The following is a 17,260-nucleotide window of genomic DNA, read 5'->3' as shown; positions in this document are numbered from 1 at the left end:
AGCCAGAGGAGTCCTTTGGACACCAGGGCAGCCAGCCTGGCCCTCACCCTTTGTTGCTGTCGAGAGCAGAGACCACAAGCAGTCTCAGTTGGCAACTCTTTATTATTGAACAAGGCTGACTTTTATACACTTTCCATTTGTTTATGCTTCTACTACCCTAACTATTGGCCACAATCAGTCAACATAACACTATTGGTGAAAAGTTACAGTGACTTCAACTAACTTTCTAAAAATGCTTCGTCCAGCTGCAAAGTTCCCTTATCTTTCTTCTCTCGGTCTCCTTGGTTACAGCCTTGCAGAGAACTCCTTATCAGCTTCTTCTTGCTTCTCAGCTTCTCCTTGCTCCTTTAGGTAACAGTCCTGCTCTTAGCCCCTTCCACAACCCTTCGCTGCCTTCTGATTCCAGAGCTCCCTCCTGGTTATCCCCGAGGCCTCCCAGCCCTGGAGCCGCTGCAGGGGCTGGGCTGGGAAGCGCCGCTCGGTACAAACCACAGCGAGTGCACAAGGACGGGTGCGATTGCAGCGGCAGTTCCGCTTCCCCAGGGCTGCAGCAGAGAGCCGAGCTGAGCCAGGGCACAGGGGAGGGGAGACAGAGCTGAGCCGGGGCGGAGGAGAAGGGAGAGCACCCATTCAGGCAGGAGCAGGGTCCGGAGCAGAGCCCTGCGGGCAGCAGCAGCAATGGGAGACGCCTTCATCCGGCACATCGAACTGCTGGGCTACGAGAAAAGGTTTTTCCCCAGCCAGCACTACGTGAGTACTCAGCAGCGTTCTGGCTTGTGAGGACTGAGGACTGGCTAGGGTTTTTACAAATTTTCTTAGGTAAATGGGACTGAGAGCCTAAATGCTTCCTTTTAAAGGGGTCATGGCTGATAACATGAGGTGCAGGCAGCCAGAGACTAAACTGTCCTGAACACACAAGATTCAGGCACCTCCTTTGCAAGACATTGGCTACTTTGCACTCTTGGAAAGGGCTTTTTCCTCTTTGTTTCTCACCCACCTGCATGTTTCTGTCCCTTCTCCATCCATTGCAACTCCCCTAGTGCCCAGTTTATTTGCTGGCAAGGCAGAGCTGTTTGCATTGGAGTGGTGGAAGGAAAGCCAATTTTATCTGAAACTGGACCATCCCCAGGGCTATCTGGGCACAGTGGGGAGTGATGTCCCACTTGCCTGCAAAACTGCAGCCTCTGCTTTGCTCGTCAGGTCTACATGTTCCTGGTGAAGTGGAATGACCTCTCTGAAAAGGTCGTCTACCGCCGCTTCACTGAGATATACGAGTTCCACGTGAGTCCTCCCAGGACACATGGGCTTGGGGTGGGGAAAAAGGAGGGTGAATGCCATCTGAAACTGCCTCAAAGCAAACCTGGTTCAAAAGAGGCTCCTGGGTCCAGTTCTTGAATCTCTTTTGAAGGTGGGAGCCATTGTCTCTGTGTCCCTGGGCACAGAGTGCTGAGGTGTGGGATCCAGCCAAGACATGCTGGTGGCAGCAGGGTGAGGAAAGGAGCCAAGCCGGGGGCACAGGAGTGGGTGTCACAGCCTGTTCCCCTGGTGCCATCCTCACTGTTGTGCCTGGCTCTGCTCTGCAGAAAGCGCTGAAGGAGATGTTCCCCATTGAATCCGGGGACATCAACACAGAGAACCGGATCATCCCACACTTGCCAGGTGAGGGGCGAGCACCGTGGCTGGGGGTGAATAAAAATTGCAGCTACCTGGGAAATTCCCTGGTGGCTTGAGCTGTGCTGGCTGCCTCCCAGACAGGTGGGTGGTGCAGTATTTCCCGTACACCAGGCTTGAAAGCAAAACCCCAGAAAGATGTGAGCAGTGGCAGCGGTTCTTCCCAACACTCAGCAGCCCTGCAGACCCCATCCTTGCTCTCTAAGGCACCCCAGAAGCAGATCCAAAAGAATCAGCTGTGACCCCTGTGATTCCTGGCTGGTGCAAAGTGTCTGGCTTTGGGGAGGCTGAACTGAGTGGAGCTGAGCTGAGCCCTCTTTTGGTGACACCATCACTGGTGTTGGCTTACTGCCCTTGTGGCAACACAGATACTTTGTAAGAGGAAGCAATGCAATATGTCTTCGATGACAGAGAATGAACTTCTGATCCCAACAGCTGATGTTTTGTCTCTAAGCAAGGTGCATGTCAGAAAACTTCCCCATTTTGTTTAATTTCCTGCTTTAAAGGAAGCAGAAGCGAGTCTGAAAAAGAGCTGCAGTTGTGGTCAGCATCTCTGGAGGAGGAATAAGCCTGCACTCTGCAGCAGTGTGGGTGCCAGTCAGCTGGACTAACACCAACCACCGTGCTGTGCCTCTTTCAACGTGCTGGGGCTGGTCAAAGCACCCTTATTCCATCTGGGGAACTGAGAGCACTGAGGACCAGACAGATGTCAGACTGCTGGGGGGCATGGGGTGCCACTGACCACACAAAGGCATCTCCCATCATGTGGTTCAGCACTGCTTGGGATCAGGATTGCCAGCAGTATTTTACAGCTCTGGAGTCAAGAACACCATAAGCAGTGGGATGGGAGGATAAATATGTCTCCTCTGACTGCAGGCTGGTCCCCTGAGCCCCTCTTGGTGCCCTGGTGCATCTGCTGTATTTGTGGCCAGCAATTGGGCTTAGTCTGAACACACATGTAGGAGTTACCCTAAAAATGAAATAGGGTCAAACAGGATCACTGCTGGGCTTGCAAGAGCTGTGCCCCCACAAAGTTTCACCTTATTGGCACAATGCAGCCACGCAGCACCTTGGGGCCAGACCCACTTGTTTGCAGGGCAGAATTAATGATTCAGAGCAGTGTGATTGGGAAAGTATTTAAAACAAAGCGTTCTGCCTGCTTTTTCTGAGCCCTTTTCCCTCTCCCCCAGCCCCAAAGTGGTTTGATGGGCAGCGCTCAACTCAGAACAGGCAGGGCACACTGGCTGAGTACTGCTACACCCTGGTGAACCTGCCCCACAAGATCTCCCGGTGCCTGCACGTGGTCAACTTCTTCAAAGTCCGTCATGATGACATGAACCCTGTCACAGACAGCCAGTGAGTCCTGCTGCCTGCTATTTTGAGGGAAATCCTGCATTCCTGGCCCTGGATGCTGGCAGGAGCCTGCAGGGAGGGTGCTGATGGATAGGGCTGGTTGGCATTGAGCTGCCTTTGCTCTGACCTGTCTAGGATCAAGAAGCCTGAGGTCTTCCTCCTGCCAAAGGATTCCAAGAAAAACCTTACAGGTAAGAGGGCTGCAAAGTGGCTGCCTCAACAGCAGTGAAGCCTGGGGAGAAAGTTCTCATTCCATGGCAGATTCCCTCACTAAGAACATGGTTGCTATACCAGACGTGCAGCTGCAGTGAAGCCAAATCCTTGTGGGGAGTAAGTTATTGTCCTGAAATCCAACTAATTTGGGGCTGAAAGAGGCTGGGAGGGCACTTTGGGCTGTCCTGGGGCTGCTTTGGCCTGCCTGGAACAGGGCTGGGGGCTGGAGGAGGGAACATGTGTCACTTCTCTCATGCAGACATCACGGGCCCCATTGTCCTGCAAACGTACCGAGCCATCGCCGACTATGAGAAGAGCTCCACATCTGAGATGGCTCTCAAGGCTGGGGACATGGTGGATGTCGTGGAGAAGAGTGAGAATGGTATGTGTCCATCCCCCTGGAGAGCCCCTGAGGGCCAGCCCAGTCCCTGCCACAACTTCAGCAGGAATGAGTACTGCCCTTGCATCCAAACACAGCGTGTGAGCCAGCGATGGCAGTGAGGGCTGAGCATGAGGGGCAGTTCTAGGAAACTGTGCAACACCCTGGCCATGCCTCAGCCTGTGAGGATTCCTGCCCACACGAGCAGGATCAATTGGTCAAGTTCTCTGGTTGCACCATGTCAATTGGCCCCAGCACTGTCCCTTTGGTCTGGGACACAGAGATGCCTGCACCTGCCCTGGCCAGGACAGACCTGGTGCCAGTCCCCAAACACTCTCAGCTCTTGCCCATGGCTGCTTTCTTTGCAGGCTGGTGGTTTTGTCAGCTGAAGAATAAACGAGGCTGGGTACCTGCTGCCTATCTGGAGCCACTGGATGGTCCTGATGAGTCTGAAGAGCAGGAGCCTAACTATGCAGGTAAAATGTTGGTGTGACCAGTGTGTGTGTGTGTCAGAGCACAGCCTGCTGCAGCTCTCCACTGTGATGGCTCACTGCAAAGCTGGGCAATTCAGACCGAGCAGGATCACTGGGAATGGAGATGCTGCTGTAGGAAATGCCAGGAAGGATAAATCTCATGGCTTGGGGCCTCAGTGTCAACCTTGGGAGCTTCCCATGACCTGCAACTCAGCATTAGCTTTGTGTTTTGGCTGATCTTTACCCAGTGGCCATGATGAGCTGGCTGAGGTGCTGGGTTAGTAGAACAGCATGGTGCAGCAACCAAATCAGACACAGGCATTCACAGTGCTTCACCTCTGAGCTGTCCTTATCAGGGCCTGGCCCTGCTCCCTGTCCCCTCACTGCCCTGCCATGACAGCAGGGTTTATCACGTGGAGCAGGGGAAGGATCCTGCAGACTTGTGCCAATTGCTCAACAGGCTTCAGCTTTGGGGGTTTCACAACACTGGAAAAGGCTCTATTAGCACAACACTTCCTTCTGCCTTATTTCACCACCTGAATTCTGAGCACACTTTCGAGCAGAGATAGGATTGCTTCCTCTGCTTGCACCCAAAAGTTTTTTTATGGAGAGATGGTGGAGGGGCTGGGATGAGCCATGGGCAATGACAAGACTGGGGGAAGTCTGAATCCAAACCTCAAGCACTCTGAGTCTTGCCTAAAATTAGGGTGCCTCCTTATGCTCTGGTGCCCCCTCAGTGGCTGGGGGGGTTCAGCCCCATCCCTGAGGTGTCAGCACAGGATCCACCATCCCCATTTCGTGTGTAGGTGAAGCGTACGTGGTCCAGAAAAGCTACACTGCTGTGGAGGAGGATGAGCTGACCCTCAAGGAGGGTGACACCATTGAAGTCATCCACAAGCTCCTGGATGGCTGGTGGGTCATCAGGTGAGAGATGCCATGAAGAGCTCATGTGAGGAGCACTCAGGGAGAGGGAAGGGACATCCATGGTGCTCCCCTTCAGGGCTCTGAAAGCCTTGGTGTCCTTGGTGCCACTGCCCAGCACTTCCTTTGGCAGGGCTGCTCCTCAGAGTCTGTTCTTTGCCAAATCTTAAACATTTCAGCTGGAAATTCCTCTCCTGAGGGCTTCAGAAATATCCAATAAGGTGGCAGATGGGAAAAAAAACATGTATCTGTTATTTTGCCTCTAATTGTTCTGGTACATTTTGCTTTGCAAAACCTCAACTTTCACTCCAGCTGCAAGGAACATTTGAGGTAACGTGGCACCAGCAAGGGACAGGCATGAACCACGACTCATGGAATGTCCTGAGTGGGAAGAGTTCAAGGCCAGGCTGGATGGAGCTTGGAAAAACCTATTCTAGGGGAAGGTCCCTGCCTGTGGAAGGGGGTTGGAATGAGGTCCTTTAAGGTCCCCTCTAATCAAACCATGCTGGGACTCTGTGACCACCCATAAGAATGATCCAATTTCTCTCCTGGACTGAGGAGGTGGTTGAGAGCCACGACTGCCAGTGATGTTGCTTTGTGTTGCAGGAAGGATGAAACCACAGGTTATTACCCCTCCATGTACCTGCAGAAAGCTGGGGAGGTGAACACCTCTGTGAAGAGTGAGCTGAGGAACCGGGGTGCTCCTCCACGGAGGTAGGAGAAGCTCTGCATAGAGGGCATAAGAACATTCCCTCTTCCTTGAGGGAGATGAAATTAAACGAGACAGGTGTTGTGGTGTCACCTGCTTGCTCTGTCTGTGAGGAACTGCCTGGAGAAATGTGAGCAGGGCACAGACAGAGCAGGGCTGTCCTCCCACCAGCTCTGCTCCCCAGCTACCACAGGCATTGCTGATGCAGGGCTCCAGGATCCTTGCTCCAACAGGTGAAATGTTGGGACAAGGAGGACAAGGACATGTAACAAGGAGAAATATACCCATCAGGTTTATTTCTCCTGGTCCTTCTGCAAAGTTTCTTTTCTGGGCTAATCTTGTCTAAGGTTTAAATTGGCCATTTTCTTACTTCCTAAGTGTGTGCACTGAATCTTTCAGAGGCAAGGAGAGATTGGACTAAATTGAGCTGCCAAGTGGCCTAATCTAATGGGAGGATTTGAGCTAATGCAAGGGGTTTTATTTTGATTAAAAAGAAAAAAAGCACAAATAACTCATGAATCCCAGTGCAAAGAGAATGGCTAAAAAGGGCAGAATTTGCTGCTATCTCTTTTCTCTGCAAGATGACATGTCAGGCCTGCTATGAAATCTCTCCAAACCCAGTTTTACTGGAGCATGGATTGAGTGTGAGACAGTGTAAAATGGTCCAGATCCACCTGTTTGGCCACAGAGTTGTTTGCTGGTAGCCTTGGGGGAGATGAGGTGGCCTGTTCCACCTGTTCCAAGGACAGTGGCTTGTCCCCCTGCCATTGTGACCGCTGCCTCCGTGGCACTGGCAGCCAGGCCAAGCCTGTTGTGAGTGTGGTGACCTGTTAAGGGCAAGAGCTTTGCTATGACATGGGGGATGTGCTCACACCAGCAAGGGGCTGAAGGCAGAGAGACATTTCTTTGAGAAGAGCAGGAGGATGATGCCATGGGGTGGACATCAGGAGCCACCTCACTCCTGCCACTCCTGACAAAGCAGGGCCCCTGTCTACCTGCCCAGGGACAGTCCCCAGTGCTGGGGTTTCCCCTGCAGCAGCCTCAGGCTGCTCAGCCTTTCACTTCTCTCAGGAGCTTCTCTCCTGTGGGTTGAACACTGCACGTCTGGGTGCACACTGACACATGCCCCATTCTCCATTCCCCTGTATCTCACCCTTGAGCCTCAAGGAGCCATGCCAAGCTTGGGGGTTGAACACTGCACATCTGGGTGCACACTGACACATGCCCCATTCTCCATTCCCCTATATCTGACCCTTGAGCCTCGAGGAGCCATGCCAAGCCCCACACCAGGGACCTGAATTTTGTGCCCAGGATAGGTCCTGTATGTTCATTCTTCAAAGAGCTATAGATCACTTCTGGGGCATTCCTGGATAACCCTCATGCCCATCTCATCCTTCCAGCCATATCTTCCTCACCAATCACTATCATTACTTTCCAGACTTGTGCTCAGGGTTCACCCTTCAGTGTTTGCTTGCAGAGCATCATCCAGCTGCCTCAGCACACATCATGGATTGTGGCTCACTGACAGCTGCCCCCAATGGCTGGCATCCACCAGGCAGAACCCAAAAGCAGAAATTGTGGTTTGGGTGAAGCAGAGGAGGAAGTGTGGGGAAAGGAGGTGTGTGGTGTGACAGCTGCTAGCATGAAAACTGAAAGTTTTGTTTCTCACTCTTTGCAGATCCACCATCCGAAATGTGAAGAGCATCCACAAGCAGGGCCGGAAGCAAATCAGCCAGGAGACCTACAGGAGGAACAGCAAGAAGTACATCCAGAACCAGAGGAAACTGCGTGGAAATTCCCAGAGCAAGGCCAATGTCATCAGTAAGCCTCAATGGAACTGGAATCCTGCAGCATGACCCGTGCCCCCCACCAGGGCTGGCAGCTGCAGCAGGATGGCACACTGAGGTCACACCATGCCAATGTCTGTGCAGGGAGGTGTTTCTTTCAAGGGGTTTTCTTACCCCTGGCTATAGGTCAGGCAGAGCAGGATATGGTCCTGGAAGGAGGTCAACCCACATTTGGGATCAGTGCTTTCCTTTGTGCACCCAACCTCTCCCATGCTGCCATTACCACTGCAATTGCCATGTGTGTTAGCTGTCAGCAGAGCCCCCACAAGGAAGTGTTACATGAAGAATCATAGAATTATAGAATTTGGTTTTGGTAGGAAGGGACCTTAAAGACCAGTTCATTCAAAGCTTCCACTTGATCAGGTTGCTCCCAGCCTGATCAGGTTGCTCCAAGCCTCATCCAACCTAGCCTTGGACACTTCCAGGCACAGGGCAGGCACAGTTGCTTTGGGCAACCTGTGCCTCATTACCTTCTCAGAAAAGAATTTTTTCCTAATATTTAATCTAACCCTGGCCTCTGACAGTGTGAAGCCACTTCCCCTTGTCCTACCAGTTCAGGCCCTTGTAAGGAGCATCTCTTCATGAAGGAGAGAGGCAGTCATTGAGGCATACCCTTTCGATCTGCTAGTCCCCATGCAGTATCTGTGACTTTCCCAGAGCTAAAGATGGGCAGACCTCATGCAGACCTAAAGACAGGCTTTCCCTGAGCACAGCTCCCAGCTGGGCACTGGTGGGCACCTCCTGACACCATGACCTGCAGGAAGACCCATACATGCAGCAGGGACAGGAGGAGAGGCAGGAGCTTTGGTGGCAGTGATGCAGGAAGCTGCTGATTGTTCGTGAGGGTGGTGTTTGGTGCAGAGCTCTGACCCATCTGTACATCTTTTTTACTTGCAGTTGAGAAAAATGAGCCAGAGGACAACAAGCCCAAGGCTCAACCTGCTGTCCCTCCCCGTCCCAGCAAGGACCTCATCCTGAACCGCTGCACTGAGAGCACATGGAGGAAGATCCTGTGAGGATCCTGTGAGCCCCCACACCAGCCACCCACAGCTTCATCTCCTGCAGCTCCTGTGCAGCTGGGGCTCGGAGCTGGAGCAGGGATCCAGTGATTCTGGCAGCCACCTCAGGCCAGGGAGGCTGCGGCCATATCAGCCCAGTGCCCATCCTCATCCTCCACCTCAGCCAGCCCACGGTGTGCTGATAGCACTTTGAGGAGGGACCAGCCCTGCCCTACCAGCTCCTTGCAAGCACCAAGGCCTCATCTCTACATGCCTTTCTATTCCCTCTTCGTATTTTGAATTATTTTTGTGGCTTTCATCAATAAAGGAGAGACACTTGATAGACCCTGAGGAGCAGTGTGGGCATGGTGGCAGGAAAGGTGTTATAAGTAAGAAGCTTGACTAGGCCAATATTCAAGCAGCAATCAATTTATTAATTAATATGGTCAAGTATGAGCAGTACAGCGCTGGGGAAGTTTTCTCTCCAACTGCAATACAGCAGTGGGGGAAGTTTTCCCTCCAACTGCACACCGATAGTTGAGGGTTATAGGTATTTATAGGGGTACTCATCAGCTTTCTCAGCAGTTTCTATTCCAATTTTTACTCATCAGCAGTTTCGATTCCCAATTTTTACGTCACAATTCTATACCTATTGTGATTTAGTTTTTCTCAGGATGTTTCCTAAAAGGAGTATCCCCAGATGGTGATGGTCCAGTTTCTGAAAGAAGAAAGACGAATCCCATCTGGTGAAGTCCAGCTCCCCAGATGTGGGTCCAACTTTTAATTGCAAGGACTACAAATCTCATAACAGTGATGTCCAGCTTGGTTGAAACTATAAATCCTTGAGCTGATGTTCATCTTCCTTTCTCAAGCTGTTTTTCTCTGTTTTGTTAGAGCCTGAGATAAGCATGTTTCCTTTATATATATTCCAAAGCTATGGTTTCAAGGATACAAGCAATATTCTAAAATTACACTTCAAAAAGTTATTATTGCAAAACTCTTTAAGGCTTAACTACAAGCAAAGAGCAACATCCTTAATGCTTTAATTCAAATGCTTCTGAATCAGCTAAGGTTAATTGCGAACAAAAGATAGGTTCAAAGGCCTTCTTCCATGCTTTACTTTCTTCAGTTATTATTAGAATTCATCTTTATAACTGTCCCATGGTCAGTCTCCACACATATTACAATCACAAATGCACACATTGCCTGTATGTACCTGACACCAAACACAGCTCTGTATTTCACAGTCCAGGTGGAGATTGGGCAAGGCACTCTTGCAAGAGATGAGTGCAGTGAGGAAATTTATCTGGGGGAATTAAAGGACAGCAGCTTCCTCCTGGAAAGGAGGACAGTGAGGGCTCAGTGCTGAGACAGGGCTGCCTCACACCGAGTTTCATTTTGCGTTTGGTTACTGCCCCAGCCAACGCTGCCATTGCTGTGCCAGCCAGGGCTGCCTTTATTTGGGATGGCGCTGGGTCGACCTGTAGGTTTGTGCCTGGGTGTTTTAGTTTTGGTTGTCTGGGGCTGGGTCTAAGCCCACACTGGGCTCTGGGGATGTGTCTATGTGAAAAATGCATGTATTTTATGACTGGCTTTTCGCAAATATTAAAATGAAGATTATATGTGTTGTGTTAGAAAGTAATGCTGTATTAATTCTCTCAGGTACTGTGTTAAATATAGTTTTAGGTTATAGAAATTGCTAAAATAGAAACGATGCTATGTGAGATACTTTTTTTAAAGAAAGGACTCGCAGCGAGATAGCAGCCACAGGACACTTAAATCTTTCAGAGGAAGATAATTTATTGCCTTCTTATCAGAAGAAACGAACTTCTTTCTGCCTCGAAGGCGCTGTTAAGATTAGAGGGAAGAAGTTGATGAACACTAGACAGAATTTTGTGTTTGAATGGAATTTATGCATTATGTATGAAGTGTATGAATATGCAACAGGCTATTGTTCTTAAGGGTTAATCTTTTTTTAACGGGTGTCTTTTTTCGGGCTCGTGATGCCTAGAAAGAGGTACCAGACATCTGTAACACTTTGCTTTTATTGCTTCATATTGTCTTAATTCAATTTGTCTAAATCGTTATTACTGTAATTGTGTTACTATTCTTTTTAACTATTTTATTACTATTAAACTTTTAAAAATTTTAAAAACAAGTGATTAGCGTTTTTCACATTAGATTTAGGCTTAGGTCGGGGCGCAGGTTTAGGCGTGACTTTGGGCCGGGCTGTAGGCTCACGCCTGGCTCTAAATTCAGACGTAGCTCAGGGTCCGGGCGGGTGCGGACGCTCCCCTCAGAGGGCGGTGCGGCCCCTTTAAGAGACGCGCGCCGCGGTCTAAGCCCACACTGGGCTCTGGGGCTGTGTTTAGATTTAGGCTTAGGTCGGGGTGCAGGTTTAGGCGTGACTTTGGGCCGGGCTGTAGGCTCACGCCTGGCTCTAAATTCAGACGTAGCTCAGGGTCCGGGCGGGTGCGGACGCTCCCCTCAGAGGGCGGTGCGGCCCCTTTAAGAGACGCGCGCCGCGGTCTAAGCCCACACTGGGCTCTGGGGCTGTGTTTAGATTTAGGCTTAGGTCGGGGTGCAGGTTTAGGCGTGACTTTGGGCCGGGCTGTAGGCTCAGGCCTGGCTCTAAGCTCAGCCATAGCTCAGGATCCAGGCGGGCGCGGACGCCCCCCTCAGAAGAGGGGTGTGGCCCCTTTAAGAGACGCGCGCATGCGCGCAGGGAGCTGAGGCTGCGCGCGCCCGCGTGTGAGGGCGGCCAAGATGGCGGCGGCCTGAGGGCAGCGATGGCGGGGCTGGCGCGGCGCCTGCTCTGCAGGGGCTTCTGCGTGCCGGCGGGGCCGCCGAGCACCCGCCAGCTGCGGGAGGCTGATGAGGCTGCCCCGGTGTTCCAGTACGCGGGGAAGGCGGCCAGGCGCAAGGACCGCGTGTTCGTGTGGGGCTTCAGCTACTCGGGCGCCCTGGGCATCCCCAGCTTCGTGAAGCCGGACGCGGGCTGGAAGAAGCCGCGGCGCATCCAGCCCACACCGTACCGCCTGGAGACCGAGGACAAGGTGGGCCCGGCCCGGTCCGGTCCGGCGGGGCCAGCGTGTCTGCCCCGGCCTCCGGAGCCTGCTCAGGGCTTAGCACAGCCGAGAAGCTGGATCGGGTTTAAAGGCTTTGCCGTGATTCAGTGGTTTTTGTCGATATAGTGGTATTGCTTGGGATAATGACTGTTTCAACTGCAGTAGCATATAGTTTAGAAAATAGATATTTGTAATTTTTTCAAAGGCATTAGAGAGCCAGGATGTGAAGAGCATTTGCCAGCTTAAATAGGCCTCTTCAGTGGCTGCTCCCACCTGACAAACGGGAAGCTTGTGTTGAAAATCACGTTATCCTTTTGCCTGCATGTTTCACTCGTGCTCTGCTTTCGAGTGCAGAAGAAGTCAGAGCGTTCATAGAATATTTTGAGTTGGAAGGGACTCAGAAGGATCATGCAGTCCAACTCCTGGCCGTGCGCAGGACAGCCCAGCAATCCCACCCTGCACTTGAGAGTTGTTGGAACTTTCCTTGGGCCATTCCCTGTGGAGCCTGTTCAGTGCCCGATCATCCTCTGGATTTCTTTTTTCCTGAAATCCAATCCAAACCTCCCCTGGCACGGCTGCCCTCGGGTCCCAGAGCAGAGGTCGGGGCTGCCTCTCTGCAGCCCCCAGTGAGATCTGACCTCAGATTCCATTTCTCTAGACTGAACACCAAGTGACCACAGTTGCTCCTCATGTGCCTCTTATGCTGGGCTTTTTTTATCAAAAGGAGCAAAACGTTATTCTCATATCTCTGTATCTTTCTTTTTTTAATTTAATTTTTTTTAATCTGCTGATGCAGGTCAGCAAACAAGTCTTTCTGTGGTGTTAAATGGGACCAAGATAATGCAGAAATAAAGATGTATGCACACAAAACCAAAACTTTTAAGGCAGAATGGTTGGACCTGAGTTTTCACCATTATGCTTATCACAGAAGACTGATAATTTTTGCAGGACCATACATGCCATGAATTGTGCTGCATGTGAATGTGGCTAAATGAAGATTGAATGCTGATGAACAAGTAGCCTGGAGTGAAACTTGCTTTTCTAAGCCACAGTTTCTAACGGGATGGTGTGGGTTTTGTCTGTCTTCAAAGATCTCCTCTGCTGCCTGTGGTTATGGATTCACACTGCTGGCTTCCAATACCAGAGACATCACCAAAGTGTGGGGCATGGGGCTCAACAAGGATTCCCAGCTTGGATTCCAGAGGAGCAGAAGAGATCAAAGTAAGGATTTAAGTGTATTAAAGACTTACAGGGTGACACTGCAGTCTGCCTGTTGCACAGGAATCTCCACGTGTTTGGAGCTGTGAAAAACATCAGGAGGCTTTGATGCAGTCCCAGGCTGTGTTGTTGTTTTTTATTTTTATTGAGAATCAGTAAAGCACTGCTGTCTGTGTGCAATATTGCTTTGGGCCCTCCAGGCTTTGATTTCACTTATTACAGTAACTTTGGTATCAAGGCTTTTTATCTCCTCTTAACTTTTTCCCTAGTATTGTTTTATGGTTTGCTGTCCTTTCCCCCCTCCCCCAGTTGACTCGAACTGATTCTGTCCCATGTTCTTCAAGTTGCTAAATCTTTTTAAAGTACAGCATGTCATTTTTCATAAACATTGGATGTCTTATTCCCTATAGACTTAGGCTAGCTAGTCTTTGTTGCTTTCCTTATTTCTGAAACTGCCTGTAATCTACTTTTTTAAAAGATTTTTTGTTCACCTTTCCTGATACATTTTTGTGATTGTTGCTCTGGTACCTTGTTTGCAATATCCCCAGTTGCACAGAATGTTTGTGCATGACATAAAGCTCTAGTAATGCAGCTGTATTCACTGAAGTGGTTGAACATGTGGGTGAAAGCCTCAGTTTCACAATTCTGCCACCTGAAGCCTTAACAACATTCACTCTCTAGTTATGGTGGACTTTTGTTTAGGCAGTGATTATTGACTTCAGCTATCTCCATAGCTTTTACCTTCTTCCCTCTGTGATAAATCCCTGTCAGCCTCTTTGGTTAGTGATAGTTTAGGCTTTCTAAAATGTATCTGCTTTTATAACAAAGCAAAAATGAGTGTGTGAATGTACAACAGGATCAGCAAATAGATGTTGAATTTACTTTGTGGAATTTACTGACATAAAATTGTTCTCTTTCCCTTAAGCTAAGGCCTATGAATATGTCTTGGAACCATCTCCAATTCCATTACCCCTGGAGAAACCACAGCAAACTCGAGTCTTGCAAGTGTCCTGTGGGAGAGCCCATTCCCTGGTGCTGACAGATAGTGAAGGAGGTACAATGTTGCTTGTGTTGGTGATGTCTATGGGTGCCTGGCCAAGCTTTTATTAAAAGCTTGAAAAAAAATTGTTTTTTGTCCTTTAGAACTCTATCCCAGGTGGGCTGTTTGCACTGTTAAGTGGGATGCAGGCAGCTGTTGGCCTTTGTGGGATTGCTTCTGTGAGGGAAAGCTGTGAGCTTCACTTGGCTCAAAATGTAGATGTTTTTACTACAGGGTTTGTTTCTCTAGCCCCAGGCCTGGCTGAGTGCAGCCTGTTTGTGTTGTTCACTCTGATGTGTTTTTGAATGCAGATTTGGGTGACTGTGCCAGTGCTCCTGTGTTACTTCCCCTTGGAGCCCCAGAGTGCTATGTTTATAAAGGCAATTAATTAATTAGTAGTCCTTTATAGAGAAGATCCTGTTTTGAATTTTCTCTCCACGTCTCTGGGAACTCTCTGGTGCAGTGGCTTCAGTGCTGCACCAAGTGATCCAGTGCAGCTTCTTAGTGAGCTGGTTGGTTCATTGATTCCCACTCCTGTGGGAATGCTGATCTGTTCCTGAGTGTCTTTGACAGTGGCAGGATGAACTGGGAGCTCCCCACTGTGACAGACAGCAGGCTCCAGGTACTGCTCTGTGCCTGCAGCAGTACTGCTGGGTGCTGCTGGTGAAAATTGATTCAGTCACTTTCATTCAAATGGACTTTGAAAAAACCCTATGGCAATATTTGCATTGCTGTGCTCCACCTTCCAGACTTAGAACTGCCTGAAAATATTTTGAGGACTGAAAAGAGGCTTTCAGAGGATTGGGCAGTAATAAAACTGATGTGTTTCATAATTGTTTTTCAGTTTTCACAATGGGAAACAATTCTTACGGACAGTGTGGCCGGAAGGTTGTTGAAGATGAAATTTACAGGTGAGAATTCAAAGATCCTGAACTTTCTTATTGTTGGAAACATAATTGCATAAAAACAACCCTGCAGAAAAGCCTGAAGGTGGAAAAGGTCTGGTAGTATAAACATGCCAGTTAAGATTAAGAAGTCTGAGAACAGGCATCATACAGACAGCCTGACTTTGAATCCATGCTGGGCACTCTGCTGACAACATTCACAAGAGACAAAAGAATGTCAGCATGGGACAGTTCTTGCAGGGCATAAGTGGGAGAACCCAGCCTTCATAAATTGCTTGAGGTAATTGGTGTTAGTAGTTGGGCTTTTTCCTTTAGCTGCTCAGAGTACATGTGCTGTTCTGGAGGATGTTAGAAGTGCCATTTAATTATGAAAGAGGCATCCTCTTGTTAAGTCTCTGCTGTAACTGCCTCTCAGTCTGTAGTGCTTTTCCTTCATTGGGTTTTTTGTGAGTCTCACCAAAGCATAGGCTCAAAGTGCTCTGTGTGATAGAGTAAGGGAATAGTGGGAATATGTTGAGTTTCTGATTCCTTAGTAGGACCAAAAGTTGCTCTGTCTGTGATCCACAACACTTGGTCTGTAAAGTTTGAGAAAATAGCTGTAATTAGGTAGCTTTTGTTAGTCTTGATACTGGAAGTCAGTCATTGAATTGTTGATAATTCCTGTATTGTGAAAAAATGACAGAATTGTTAGTACCACATTGTGTTCTGGGATATCTGTATTATCTCTAGCTAGGTGTAGTGTTTATTTGGGTACTGCAGTATTATGTAGTGTCTCTGCTCATTTTAGACTAGGGACTGTCTGAGGGTTGCCCCTACCCCCAGCCACATGAGCTTATATTTAAAAAATGACAGTTCTTAACTTCTTAAATAAGAGAATACAGAATTATGTTCCTTCTTTGTGCAAGTATTGTGCAGTGAAACTACATGCAAACAAATTTCTCTACTGGTAATAAAATGGCTTTCAGTAGAGGCAGGTTTACTTTTGTGTTTTTTTGCAGTCTTCTGAAATCCTCTGTGTTGCCTTTTCTCTTCTTGGTGGTTGTTTGGTGCCCAGTGGAAGCCATCTCATTCATCAGCTGAAGGAGTTTGACAGCAGAGTTGTCCAGGTGAGAGGAGCTCAGTCCTGAAAATGGATTGGGAGCAGCTGAGCCAGGCTCAGAGGTGGCAGCCATTGGCTCAAAGCCCAGTTGAAACCAGTAACAAGTGGGGTAACCCAGGGATCTGGGGTCCAGTCCTGTTTATATTTTCACTAATGATGTGGATCACAGACTGTTCCCTCAGCAGATAGCAGATGACAACACTCTGAGGAGTGGCTGATAAACCAGAGGGTGGTGCTGCCATCCAGAGGCTGGAGAAATAGGCCTGCATGAGCCTCATCAAGCTCAGCAGTGGAAATGGCCAAGTGCTGTTGCAGGTGAAGAGCAATTTCAGACACCCCCATGGGCTAGGGGTGACTGTCTGGAGGCAGCTCTGTGGAAAAGGCCCAGGGTTCACCAGGCTCACCATGACCCAGCACTGTGCCTTGCTGTAGAGAAGGCTAAGGATGCCCTGGGCTGCATTAGGACTGTTACCTGCAGGTCAAGATAATTCTTCTTTTCTGCTCAGCCACACTCAGAGTACTGTGTCTACTTCTAGGCTCTCCACTACTCTCTTCTGTTGTGATTTCTTGTTCCCTTTTGTCACTTTTATATTGCTTAGGAGTTTAAATTTTGTCTTTGCCTTCTCAGAAATGAGCTGTGAAACCATTCACTTAGACTAGCCAGCACTAGGTCAGGTTCCTAGAAGAGCAAGGCACTGCAGGGCAGCAGAAACACCTCCATGGCTGCAGTATTCCATGCCCAGGAGAAGTGTGTTGGTATGTCTGTGCCACTGCAGCCATACAGGGACACATAATGCTCCTGTTCCAAGGCAGAGTCATTCATTTACACCCACCTGATAGACTGTTCTGTGGTTCATCCTAAAACTGTTTTGAATTAAGCTTGTAAAACTTCTGTTTGGACTTTTCATGGTTTTAATTTTTTTAGGGGGGTTGGATACTTGACACCTGTTTGTACTTTGATAACAGCAATTATGTGGCTAATATTGGTAGTCACTCTCTTAACTTGTTGATTAAATCCCTTTAATCTTTGTTTAATTTTTAATTTCTGCTTTTGAATGGGTTTTTCCTTGGCTTTAATTCATGCCAAGCCTGTGGCAGACATGATGGCTAGTTCAGCACAAATACAGATTTGAGAACAGCTGTGTGCCTGGAGTGCTTACATGGCAAAGAATCCCTAGCAGTTTGTAGCTGGCATCAAGAGTGATGTGGTTGGCATCCTGTGAAGGGAGAGCTCTTATTTACTCTGCTGCTTTTATTGTGTTGTACTGCTGAATTGAGCTTTCTTTCCTTGTTTTGGATCTTAAAACAAGTCAACTGCAGCATCACTTCCCATAAAGAAAATTCTGCTGCTTTCTGTGTTGTATCTT

At 49.0% G+C, this 17,260-nt stretch overlaps 2 protein-coding genes across 4 annotated transcripts in view; both read left to right on the top strand.

Moving 5' to 3' along the window:
- Positions 1-469: 469 nt before the first annotated feature.
- On the top strand, positions 470-10,575 carry NCF1 (neutrophil cytosolic factor 1). The gene is made up of 11 exons (XM_058037642.1): positions 470-750; positions 1,201-1,281; positions 1,584-1,659; positions 2,862-3,027; positions 3,160-3,215; positions 3,497-3,619; positions 3,985-4,092; positions 4,896-5,013; positions 5,617-5,724; positions 7,398-7,540; positions 8,464-10,575. Exons 1-11 carry the CDS (start codon positions 679-681, stop codon positions 8,580-8,582), a joined length of 1,170 nt encoding a protein of 389 aa, XP_057893625.1. The 5' UTR covers positions 470-678; the 3' UTR covers positions 8,583-10,575.
- Positions 10,576-11,329: 754 nt separating this feature from the next.
- RCC1L (RCC1 like) overlaps positions 11,330-17,260 on the top strand; it is a 36,567-nt gene continuing 30,636 nt past the window's right edge. For all 3 annotated transcript variants that reach the window (XM_058037777.1, XM_058037779.1, XM_058037778.1), the window contains exons 1-5: positions 11,330-11,620; positions 12,724-12,853; positions 13,776-13,904; positions 14,734-14,800; positions 15,849-15,900. In XM_058037777.1, the coding sequence (XP_057893760.1) occupies positions 11,354-11,620; positions 12,724-12,853; positions 13,776-13,904; positions 14,734-14,800; positions 15,849-15,900 (645 nt within the window). In that variant the 5' untranslated portion in view covers positions 11,330-11,353. The remainder of the gene's footprint in view (positions 11,621-12,723; positions 12,854-13,775; positions 13,905-14,733; positions 14,801-15,848; positions 15,901-17,260) is intronic.

The sequence above is a fragment of the Melospiza georgiana genome, chromosome 19, assembly GCF_028018845.1.
Source record: "Melospiza georgiana isolate bMelGeo1 chromosome 19, bMelGeo1.pri, whole genome shotgun sequence".
Lineage (NCBI taxonomy): Eukaryota > Metazoa > Chordata > Aves > Passeriformes > Passerellidae > Melospiza > Melospiza georgiana.
Note: the sequence above shows the minus strand (reverse complement) of the source record. Positions and strands in the feature narration are given on the sequence as shown.

Coding starts and splice junctions, on each gene's coding strand:
- NCF1 (XM_058037642.1), top strand. CDS start 679: ATGGGAGACGCCTTCATCCGGCACATCGAACTGCTGGGCTACGAGAAA. Junction 3,216..3,496: donor TTCCAAGAAAAACCTTACAG/GTAAGAGGGCTG, acceptor TCTCTCATGCAG/ACATCACGGGCCCCATTGTC. Junction 3,620..3,984: donor CGTGGAGAAGAGTGAGAATG/GTATGTGTCCAT, acceptor CTTTCTTTGCAG/GCTGGTGGTTTTGTCAGCTG.